The sequence below is a fragment of the Notechis scutatus genome, chromosome 5, assembly GCF_049901735.1.
Source record: "Notechis scutatus isolate UNSWTSFEM ecotype Mainland chromosome 5, rNotScu1.2, whole genome shotgun sequence".
NCBI lineage: Eukaryota > Metazoa > Chordata > Lepidosauria > Squamata > Elapidae > Notechis > Notechis scutatus.
The window spans coordinates 29,877,828-29,890,048 of NC_142013.1; the positions used below are offsets into that span (position 1 = coordinate 29,877,828).

At 44.5% G+C, this 12,221-nt stretch overlaps 1 protein-coding gene across 1 annotated transcript; it reads right to left on the reverse strand.

The window, feature by feature from the left end:
* Window positions 1-10,416: 10,416 nt before the first annotated feature.
* On the reverse strand, window positions 10,417-11,373 carry LOC113432038 (olfactory receptor 51A4-like). The gene has a single exon (XM_026694264.2). It carries the CDS (start codon window positions 11,371-11,373, stop codon window positions 10,417-10,419), a length of 957 nt encoding a protein of 318 aa, XP_026550049.2.
* Window positions 11,374-12,221: the final 848 nt, after the last annotated feature.

The following is a 12,221-nucleotide window of genomic DNA, read 5'->3' on the forward strand; positions in this document are numbered from 1 at the left end:
ATAGTAATGATAGGGAAACATACTACAAGCTTAGAGACAAGAATATTGACACAGAACATGGAGATAGACATTTATGGATTAGACTTGTGGCCATGGGGGTCACTGTTTTGGAGATATTCCTTTACCTGATTCCTCAATGCCTTCGACAGTAACAGAATTTGTAGTGTACTGGAAACGTTCTTTAAAATTCAGGGCTATAGTGAGAGGTGCATTTGCCTTTAAAGCAGCCTATCTGAACTACCTAGCACAGGGCTCTCCAACCTTGGCAACTTTAAGACTTGTGGACTTTAACTTCCAGAATTCCTCAGCCAGCAAAGCTAAAGCTGGCTGAGAAATTCTGAGAGTTGAAGTCCACAAGTCTTAAAGTTGCCAAGGTTGGAGACCCCTGGTCTAGCACAATCAAACCTCAGGATTTGACGACAGGACATCTTTTATTACATTTTGTACTACACCATATGGGTTTTGGACATATTTTTTCAGTTAACCCATTTGATTCAAAAATTGTTGCCCTATGATGTACCATTTTGGTGACACACAAACAGGAGAACTTTAGCAGTATATTGTGATGGAATGTACAGATGGTCCTTGATGTATGACCACAATTGAGCCCAACATTTCTGTTGTTAAGCAAGACATTGATTCAGTGACTTTTGCCCTATTTTATGACCTTTCTTGTCACAGTTGTTAAGTGAATCACTGTAGTTGATAAGCTAGTGAGCTAGTTGTTAATGAATCTGGCTTCTCTGTTCACTTTGCTTGTCATAAAAGGAGATTACATTACCTTGGGACACAGTGTGATGACACACTGCGTGGCACAAAAGCAACAAAGTCACAAAACTAGGCAAAGACCCTTTAATACCTCCAACTTGGCCCCCAATGTCCAGTTATCATCAGCTGGAGAAAAAAACTCTCCCAAGAACAGTTTTTAAAGGGAAGAAATTCAGTCTGAACCCAAAGTACATATAGATTATAAATAAAAACCAACACAAACCATGCTGCAGCAATTAACAAGACAGGGCAGGATAAGGAATTGTAGACTTCAAAAGATAACGAAACACACACAGTTGGGAGGATGCCGGAACCCAGATAAGACTTGACAAACAGATAATTCATGCTTTGCTTCCAGCAAGGTGCTGTGCACAAACACCCTTTTAAAATCCTGTTTTCCCAGCTGCAGCTAATGAAGGGAATCAGGACCCTTTTCTCCCCCATAAACCCCCGTAACTCATGTTTCTCCCTTCTCCATTCCTCCCTGCGTGCCCTAGGATGAAGAGGAGGTGGCCCTGGGTGTTCCTCTGAAGGCCCAGCCGGACTGTGCCCTTCCCCAGTTTCTTCCACCGCCACCAGAGCCACACTCCCACTGCCTGTCAGCTGCTCAACCTCCCCCTCGGAATTAGATTCCAACAGGGGCATGACACACAGCAATGGTCATAAATATGAACCAGTTGCCAAGCATTTGAATTTTGATCACATGGTCATGCGAATGCTGCAAAGATTGTAACTGTGAAAATTGGGCATTTCATTTTTTTCAGTGCTATTGTAACTTTGAACAGTCACTAAATGAACTGTTGTAAATCAAGGACTACCTATAATAAGAAGGTAAATTCCCAAGAGGAAGGGAATATATTCCAAAGGAAAAAGAGGCAGTTCAGTTCAGTTACTTTGTGTAAAAAAAAAGAGAGCGAAGGCAGCTCCTTCCTAATAATTCCTAGACATAGGATTCATTTGGACAATAGTTTGTTTTAGTTTTGCAAGATTCTGTCAATAAGTGTGGAACAATAAAGAAATCTACTTGAAAAATTATTTCTCTTTCTTGGGTTTTTGGGGGAGGATGCTGGTATATATAGACATGACTAAAAATGTTGCAAACTTATAGTAAGAGGAAGACTTTGAAATATATAGGTAGGAAAATGGAACCAAGCATAGAATCCACTTTAGATTTAAATGTAAGAAATAAGAATTGATTGTTCTACAATTGTCAGCCTTCAAGATATCTTCTACATCTTTTCTATGGCTATGCATCTTTCTCACTGCTCTAAATCTTTCGGCTGTCATTAGTAACGGGGGGAGGGGGGAATTGGAGGGGAAGAAAGCTGGAGGTGTTACATTCCTGTGCTGTAAAGGAGAGGGAGGAGGGGGAGTATAAATTCCTGTTCTTAAGTTTCTATTTCCTTGCCTAGCTTTTTCTTTCCTTTGCGCAGCTGCGAAGTTTTATCAAAATATGTCATGGTCAACGGACAGAGGCCTCATCACCACCTGAAGATGCCCACATGATCATATTCAGAACTTTTAATTGGAAGAGTCTTTTGAACTTTGGGGGGTGGGAACAATTCCATCCCTTTGTATATGTGAGCAGCGCGCCAAATTCTTTAGATTCAGAATCTTACCTGTAGCTTCAACTTTGAATTTCAGTAAAAGAAAAAACTTTGCTCTAATCATTGGAGTCTGAGTGTTTCTTTCTTGGAGCACAGACTGACATTATTCTGAATCTCTCCATCAGCCCACCCGGAGAAAATATCAACTTTTCTTCTGAGGGGGTTTCACATCATGTCATTTCCAGCTAGTGATGAAGACGGCCAGGGAGCTGTGGGGGGGGGGCAGTCGATGCTGCTACCGGAGGTGCCAGCCGCCGACCTGCTAGCCAACCTTACTCTGAAAGAAGTTCCAGCTGAGAGGCCCAGATGGTCATTGGGTGTTGGATGGAGGGACCCCGAAAACCTCCCCCTCCTGGAATCACCGTAACCCGAAGACGTGCGAGGGAGCAGCTGTGGCAAGAAAGGGAAGAGAGGGAATGCATGCTGGATCAAGCCAGACAGCTCCTCAATGATGCTTTCGAAAAGCCTCGCATCGCTCCAAGGTATGAGGGGTAAGGGGGAGCAGTTTCAGCCAGAGGCAGCCGGGCTGTCCCCACCCCCCAGCTCAGCCTACACCAGCGCAGCAACCGGCTGCAGCTCCGGGGAGCCCAGCAGGAGGTGTGATCCCTGATAGACGCAGAGCCTTCAACCTGCCTCTGTTGGAAGTGAAATTTGGGGGAAATACCAAGGATTTGGGTTTCTTCCTGGCACAAGTTTGGAGCTATGTGGAAGAATATGAGGGAGAGTTCACTTCTGAAGCAGCCAAGGTGAGATGTGTTACCAGGGCCCTGGAGGGAATAGCGGCAAAATGGAAGGTGACCTTGTATAATGATAACTCCCCCCAACTGCGGAATCTCAATGTTTTCATGACTGCATTGAGAAGATTTGAGGACCCGCTAGCAGAGAGGAAGGCTAGGATCAGAATGAAAACCATAAATCAAGGGGGGAGGTCAGTTGCTGACTACACCCAAGAGTTCAGACAGCTGGCATGCCACATCCGAGGCTGGTCCCAGGGAGCCCTGATAGAAGCCTACAAAAATGAAGATATATACCACATGTGTATCTCCAGAAGGGATCCATATGATCTGCAACTGTGGTACTTGCTAGCAGAAGAAGTGGAAATAGATCTGACCTGAAGCAGACACAGAGGAGGCTCTGCATGGAGCAAACCGTCCCCGTCCCCCCCCCCCCGCATCTCCAAGAGGCCCCAAAGCCTCGGAAAGGAGGAGTGATGGCAAGGCCCAAATCCACGGCCTGTTTTTGATGCGGGAAGGAGGGCCACCGGATTGCGGATTGCAGAGTCAAGCTGGATCCAAAGGGAGCGCAGAGGGCAGGGACGAAGCCTGAAAACCCCCCAGCCAAGCCCCGTGAAACCGTGTTAAAGATGGGGGAGGTTGTAGAGGTCACCCCTCTGGCAGGAGAGGAGCTGGGACCTCCGATCTTCCTTGAAGAAAGTGAAACTGACTCGGAAGACGACATCCCGGTAAGTCCTAACAAGGGCCCCATGACCATCCCAATAAAATTAAGGGTGCTCACTTCAGGGACTGAAGGAGAGATGTTAGCCTTACTAGACTCTGGGTGCACGAGGTGTGTAATCAGTATGAAAGTAGTTAAGGAGATGGGCATCAGACTGAGAACTTTAGAAACGCCCATATCCTTTTGCCAACTGGATGGATCAGTGTCGGGAGGCTGCCCTGCACGTTTTATAACAGAACCCCTAGAGATGATCATGGGAAACCATAGCAAGATTCTGTGCTTTATTGTGGCCCCTGGGATGGAGCATCCATTAATATTGGGACTGTCCTGGCTCCGCAAGTGGAATCCCTATGTGAATTGGAGGAAAGGGTGGTTATGGATTCGTACCAATCAGCGGCCGGAAGGGGAGGAGCGATCCCATCTGAAGCTTCAGAACCAAGTTGAGTCAGCCTCCACAGGTGCCGAGAGCTTGGAGGGGGAGGAGAAAATCCCAAAGGAATATTGGGACTTAAGAGAGGTGTTTAGCGAAAAGGCTTCTGATGAGCTCCCCCCTCATCGGTCAACCGATTGTAGCATTGAAATTCTGCCTGGGGTGACGCTCCCAAAACCAAAACTGTATTCGATGACACCACGGGAATTGGAGGAGTTGAGATCGTTTATCGATAAAAATTTGAAACGTGGTTTCATCCAACCCGCTAGACCTCGGGTGGCGACCCCAGTGTTGTTCTGTGAAAAGAAAGATGGCTCCAAACGCTTGGTGGTCGACTACCGAAATTTAAACGCGATTTCCGTGGAAAACGTGTACCCCTCCCCCTGATGAAGGACATGTTAGCTCACCTGGCCAAAGGGAAGATTTTCACGAAGTTGGACCTGAGGGAGGCGTATTACTGAATCCGAATTAAAGAAGGAGATGAGTGGAAAACTGCGTTTAACTGCCCGATGGGTTGTTTCCAGTTCAATGTTCTCCCTTTTGGCCTACAGGGGACTCCAGCCGTTTTCATGCAAATGATCAATCAGGTGCTCCACGAACATTTATACAAGGGGTTTTTGGTTTACCCTGATGATATCCTTATCTACACGGAGACTAGAGATGCACATGTGAAACTGGTACGCTCAGTGCTACACAAACTGCGAGCTGCCAAATTGTATGCTAAACTGTCCAAATGTGAATTCCATCAAGAGAAAATTGACTATCTAGGATATCACATTTCGCACGAGGGCATCGAAATGGACCCAGAGAAGGTGCGAGCTGTATTGGACTGGGCCCCACCGAGGACCCGAAAGCAGCTTCAAAACTTCTTAGGGTTTGCCAACTTTTACCTGCAATTCATCCCGTCCTTCGCTAAAATAGCAATGCCTATCACCAATCTCTTAAAGACAAAGTGGGGGACGAAACCAAAGCCCAGCCAACCGTTGGAGTGGTCCATGGAATGCCAAGCGGCCTTTGAAAAGCTAAAGCGACTGTTCGCTGCAGAACCAGTACTGAAACACCCGGACATGGATGCCCCTTTCATGATCCAAGCCGATGCGAGTGATGTGGCTGTTGGGGCGGTCTTACTTCAACTAAATGAGAAGGGAACACTACAACCTTGCGCATACACCTCCTGTAAGTTGACTGAGACTGAGAGGAGATGGGCCGTCTGGGAAAAGGAAGCTTTTGCAGTTCGTTGGGCTCTACTAACTTGGAGACATTTCTTGGAAGGAGCGAAACACCCATTTGAGGTATGGACTGACCATAAGAACTTGGAGGCCTTAAAGACACCTCGAAGATTATCTCCCAAGCAAGTTAGGTGGGCCCAATATTTCAAACGATTCAATGTCTCCTTGAAGTACATCCCGGGAGGAAAAAATTTTATGGCAGATGCTTTGTCTAGAATGCCTCAATATAACAGTGTTCATCAAGAAGTAATAAGGCCGATCGTATCGACCACACAGCTGGCTGCCCCGGTGGTCACCAGAGCGCAAAAGAAGAAGCAAGAAGCGGAGCTGCCCAATGAATTGACGGAGTGATTTAAGGAAGCGTTGAAGACAGATGAGTGGTTCCTGGCGAATGCGAATAATTGCACCATTAGAGATGGCTTGGCCTGGGTGGGAGCGAAATTGTACGTACCAGAGACATTGAGAAGCCAAGTGTTACAACAGACCCATGATTCCAAGGCGGCTGGTCACTTTGGTTTCGTGAAGACCTTACACCTGGTTAAGTGACAATTCTGGTGGCCTTCATTGAAAAAGGACATTGAGACTTATGTAGCTAGCTGTTCAGTTTGCACCTCAGCCAAAAGACCTCCTGGTAAGCCACCAGGTCTGTTGCAGAATGTAGCTAGGCCAACTGCTCCTTGGAAGGAAATCTCCATGGATTTTATAGTAGACCTACCCGAGAGCACTGGACACACGGTTATCTGGGTGGTAACCGATTTGTTCTCCAAGCAGGCACATTTCATACCTTGCTCCAAGATTCCCTCGGCGAAATTGTTGGCTAAACTCTTCATCATGCATATCTATAGACTGCACGGCGTCCCTGAACGTATAGTTTCTGATTGAAGGGTCCAATTCACCTCGAACTTTTGGAGGGAATTTTTGAAATTAATAGGCTCCACCCAGGGCTTAAGCTCCACCCACCATCCCCAAACTAATGGGGCCTGTGAGAGGACTAACGCAGTGTTAGAGCAATACCTCAGGTGTTACATAAACTATCAGCAGGACAACTGGGCTGATCTGCTGCCTTTTGCGGAGGTGGCATACAACAATCCTGTCCACAGTAGTACTGGCTTTACCCCGTTCAAAGTGGCCACGGGGCAAGATTTTGTACCCATACCTGAGCTTCCTTGTGAAAGACCCAACGTCCAATCGTTGGACGAATGGATATCTCAACTGCAACTCAATTGGCCAGTCGCCCGTAAAGCATTGGATGATGCACATCAGTCTCATATGAAATTTGCAGACAGAAAGAGAACTCCACAGAAGTCTTATCAAGTCGGTGACAAAGTTTTTCTCTCGACCAAATATTTACAGACTACCCAAAAATCGAAGAAATTGGGGCCTAAGTATGTGGGTCCGTTCCCAATTGAACGGATTGTGAACCCTGTGACAGTTCAATTGACACTGCCAAAAACTCTTCATCAAATTCATCCGGTTTTCCATGATAGTTTGTTGAAACCCGAGCATACCTCTACACTGAGACCGACCCAGACTGATCCCCCCATACCATTGCTGATTGATCTGCATTGGATCTGCTTGGTCTTCATTCCATATACAAGAGGCTCAATGCTGGAGGTACCAGAAGGTATAGGTTGGCCAGGACAGTGTGGCTATTGGGGTCATGGATCTCCTGAAAACTGTGCTCCATGGACAATCCAATGAAGGGATATAGGAAAGAAAGACAGCAGAGAGGAGGGAGAAAAAGATTTGCAGGGCCTTCAAGTGTGTCCCTTGGGATAGACTGGGGGCAGTTTTCTGGATGAAGATGTAAGAAAGAGAAATGAGGAGTGAATCAAGTCGAATGGCAAAAGTGATGACCACCAGTCCATAGATAGAATTGAGTTTAATACTGGCACATGGCCAGCGGCGTGACCTCTTGATGCAGGCGGTGATCATGGGGGCGAACTGGTTCACTTACAGATGATCCTTGGAGCTACCAGTTCGGCTAAACCGGTAGAATACCACCCCTGCAAAAAAGAAACTGGAAAAAAAAACCAACCAGAAATGAACTTCTTCTAAACCAGGGAATCCAATAAAATAAAGACTGAAGCAGAAAGGTTGCCTTGATGGGGAGCTTGCCCCACTCCCCCCACGTGCCTGACCTGGCCACCGGGCTGCTTCTTTCCACTTCTTTCTTCTTTTGCTTTTGGCTGCACACAAGAAAAGCAGCAAAAGTCTTTCTTTCTCTCCCCCAAACTCCACCAAAAATGAGTTTTGGGGACTCTGCAAGGCATCCTGCTACAAGAGGCTGCCCCAGTGTGACAAATCTCACAAAGACTCATCTCTGGCAGAGTTTGGGGGAGAGTAAGAAACACTTCCTCTGCTTCTGCTGCTTTTCTTGCATGAAGCCAAAAGAGTCTCTGTCTCTCTTCCTTCTTCCCTCCCTAACTTGCAATCCTAAATAAAGAAGGATCAATCAGTAGGAAAACGGGGTTTTCCCAGGGTCTCTGCTGCTTTCTGCAGAATCCCTGGGAAAACGGCAGCAAGCCACCATCAGTCAAAATTCATATTAGTGGTCCACGGGATTTAAAATTATGAGTTTGGTGGTCCCTGAGGTCCAAAAGGGTGGCGACCCCTGCTATAGAGAACACAGGAATGGGTTCCAACACTTTTTACATGCATTACAATGAACAACATAAAAATGAAAGGAAAGGAAGGGGTGTTGGGATTTTTGGCAAAGCCTGACTAAATAGACAGTCCTTTTATGCTCCAAATGGCCATAAATGTGGCCTGGTTGCCAAGTGTTCAAGAATGGTCACATGACCATGGGAGGGCACCTATCGGAATTTGAAATCTGGGTCATAAGTACCACCCAGATATGTCCATCAAAACTTTGAACAGTCACTAAGCATAGTAAGTGAAGGACTACCTGTATGTATCTGACCTTTTCCTTGGCAGTGTCTCTTGGCCTGTTTTTCCAAAATCATTCTCACATACCATTACAATTATTTAGAAAGCAAGCTTGGCCATTGAGCCAGTGTACATAAGGCTGTCAGGGCAGCAGGAGATGAACAGTGAGGTAACATTGTCTCACCAGGTGTCACCTTCACATGTGTTCTAGCATGAGCCATTTTACAGTATGATTCACTTGAATGAATGTGAATGGGATGTTTTGAAACATTAATGATTCACTCACTGAGAAGTCACAGTAAAGATATTTGTAGGTTGGTGTGGAAAGAGAAATGGATATTTCTTTTATTTTGGCAGGAGTTAGGTGTTTGGACTACAGGATACAGTTTTTGTTTTGGATATTTCATTTAGTTAAATATTTGGGGGGGCGGGGGGGGGCGGAACTTGCCTGAAAGAATCTGTCAGTGCACATTGCCTGTATATCTTTTGGTCTCTAAGTGTTGGGAACATATCAACTTACACAGAGTATAAGCTCCATATTGACCACTCTGTTGCTGAAGTCGTATTTTCTGCAATCAAGTTTGGAGCAATGTATTTTGAGTTTGTATCTATTGTTTGCCGGTGTGTTATTGTGATTGAAGCTGAAGTAGTCATTGACAGGTAGGACGTTGAAGCAGACAACTTTGTGTACTAAGCTTAGGTCAGACCATAGGTAGATATAAGTGGTCTAGGTCCAAAATTTCAAGCCTGGTGGCATAAGTATTCTATTGCAAGCTGAGGAGTGGAGTATTCTTCTCGTGAAATACCTCTTGACTCGTTCAATTTTATTAATGTCCATTATACAGTGTGGATTCCAGGCAGATGAGGTGTATTTGAGAATTGGTCTGGCAAAGGTTTTGTATGCCCTGGTTTGCAGTTCAATGTTACCAGAGAAGAAGCTGTGCAAAATTAGGTTAACAACTCTTAATGCCTTTTTGGCAATGCTGTTAGAGTGAGCTCTGGGGCTTAGATCTTTTGAAATGAGTACTCCTATGTCCTTGACAGACTGATGGTCATATGGCAACTAATTAAAGTAATCAAAGATCTCGGTTGCTTTTCCAGGTGCAAAATCAGTGAAATAAAAATAATACCAAGGAACCTAACTTCTGAGAAAGAAAATTTTGTGAACAAATGAATGACTGTGAAATAACAAACATTCTTGGGAAATATTTAGAAATTCATTTGATAGGATAAAATGCAGACAGATTTCAAAACGTTTCAAATAAACTATGGAAAGAAATAAAAGAAGACCTTGAAAGGAGGAAAATCGTAAAAATTTTCTGAATAGAAGAACAGAGTTAGAAGGGACCTAGAGGCAAATCCTATAGTCCAACCTCCCTGCTCAAGCCAGAGACCCTATAGAGCAGGGCTGTCAAATTTCTGGCCCATGGGTGGGATGCATCACGTGCTGGCCATTCCTATGCCCGGTTTAGCAAAGGGGAGGGGAAGTCCTGATATGTCACGTGACAACACCTTTCACTGAGCTGTGATTCAGACATATATAGTGTGTTCGGGGGAGGTCATTTCTTCCGCCAGGAATCTGAACAAACAATATAGTAGGAGGATACCTAGAAAGATCAGAGTAAATGATACAGCTATTCTTTGTGTGTAGAGAATGCATGCATCTGTTTCATATGGCTGCTTCCTTGAAGCTCATGGGCAAGGATTCTCCTACTGGTCTTCAAAGATTCTGCTATTATTCCCTGCAGGAGAACCTACATCTTGGGTGAAAAAATGGCCAAGATTTTCTAATGAGGCAGATCACATGGGGCATGAGACCAAGAGAAACTGGGCCTCCTTTTAGAGAGGAAAGAAGAATCAATCAATGGAACCTTCATTTGGGATCTATTGAGTGGACTTCAGATGCAATGCATCAAAGTTCTGTAGTAGTAACCATAATCCAAGTCAGGACAGTACGTCAGTCAATTTGCTTCTGGACAACTTTCTATTTAAAGTTGTCTTACTATGTTCTCAAGATCTCTGGCACAAGAAGCTAATTCTAAGAGGTCATAGTTGACTCTTTACTTTTCAGTAGACTTTTAAAGATTCTCATCCGAATTTGTTTGGTTTTTATACTGTATACAATGGGGTTCATAAGGGGTGGTACTAAAAGATAGACATTGGCCATGAGGACGTGAACAACCGGGGAAGCATTTTTCCCATATCGATGGATCATGGAGAGTCCAATCATTGGTGTATAGAAGGTTAGGACAGCACAGATATGGGAGATGCAGGTATTCAAGGCCCGGAGGCGCTCTACCTTAGAGGCAATACTTAACACAGTTTTAAGGATCATAACATATGACAAAACAAGCAATATAGAGTCAAGAACCATAGAAGACACCACCACCATCAAACCATAGATGCTGCTGATTCTTCTGTCTGAGAGCACCACCTTCAGAATATCCTGGTGCAAGCAGAAGGAATAGGAGAGGACATTCATCCTCCCATACTCCAGACACTTCAGGAGAAAGGAGGCTGGGAACACAAGTAAAGCAGCTCGAAGGGTCACTCCCACCCCAATCTTGATGACCATCTCATAGGTCAAAAGGCTAGTGTATCTCAGAGGGTTCCAGATGGCCACCAAGCGATCAAAGGCCATAGAAAGTAGAATACCAGACTCAACAATGGAAAAAGTATGGATGAAGTACATCTGGACCAAGCAGGCATTAAAATAGATCACACGGTGATTAAACCACAGGACACTGAGCATGGTAGGCAAAGAAGCAAAAGATAAGCCCAAGTCTGAGAGGGCCAGCAAAGAAAGGAAATAGTACATGGGCTCATGGAGAGTTTGATCTGTCTTGAGGACAAAGAGGATGGCACAGTTCCCTGTAATGGCTATAAGGTACATGGAGCAGATAGGAAGGGAAATCCAGAAGTGGTGTTTTTCTAGTCCAGGAAAGCCTGTCAGGAGGAAAATTGGGGGGCCATCAGTCTTGTTAGAGGATGTCATAATGCTCTCCCAAGCCATGTATCCTGTAGTCTTTGATGTGTACTGTAAAAAAAAGAAGAAAAGAAAAGAAAAGAAAAAGAAGTCATGTGTTAAATGATCAACTCAAAGATCCTTACTTCTTTAGCTGCCCAGCTGAGACTTTTCATCAAATATATTAATTTGGACACACTACAAAAAGACTCAACTCTCTGAAGAAGGCTATAATACTGCAAAACGTGGAAGGAAAGAGAAGATGATGATCATCAACAAGGGAGATGAACTAAGATACAAAAAGGTTGGGGAAGATCGTCATGGTGGAAATCTATGGAAATCAAATGCAGTCACTCTGGGAGGCTGCAAAAGCTACAAAAAACCTATTTTTTCAAATTTACAGTTTTTTTCAAAATATATTTTATTAACGGTGGGTGTATTACCCTTCACAACCGTGCAATAACCATTTAAATTTTAAAAAGGAGAACAATGAAAATATATAATGGATAATTATATAATAAAATGAAGGTTAATTGCAATTAAGATTAAAAAATAATAGTGGGTCAAGATTGGGTTCCATAGTTTTGGGGCTCATTCTTTTTTCCTCTTTCTGGATGAGAGGAACATTTGGCCTCTAGTATCTCCTTCGGAGTCAATTTGGCATCCTGGTGAAGGCCCTCAGCTAGAAATCCAAGACTATGAGTTCTAGTTCTTAGGAACAAAGTAATCTGGATCCTCTTGGGCTGGCCCCTCGCTCAGTCTCAGGAACGAGACAATGGCAAACCACTTTGGAAATCTTGCCAAGAAAATGGCAAGCACTTATCCAGGATCAGAAACAATTCAATAGAAGAAGAAAAAAGAGTACCTCCTTAGTTCTC

Excerpts from the sequence above, each read along its gene's own strand:
- LOC113432038 (XM_026694264.2), bottom strand. The coding sequence starts at position 11,373 with ATGACATCCTCTAACAAGACTGATGGCCCCCCAATTTTCCTCCTGACA.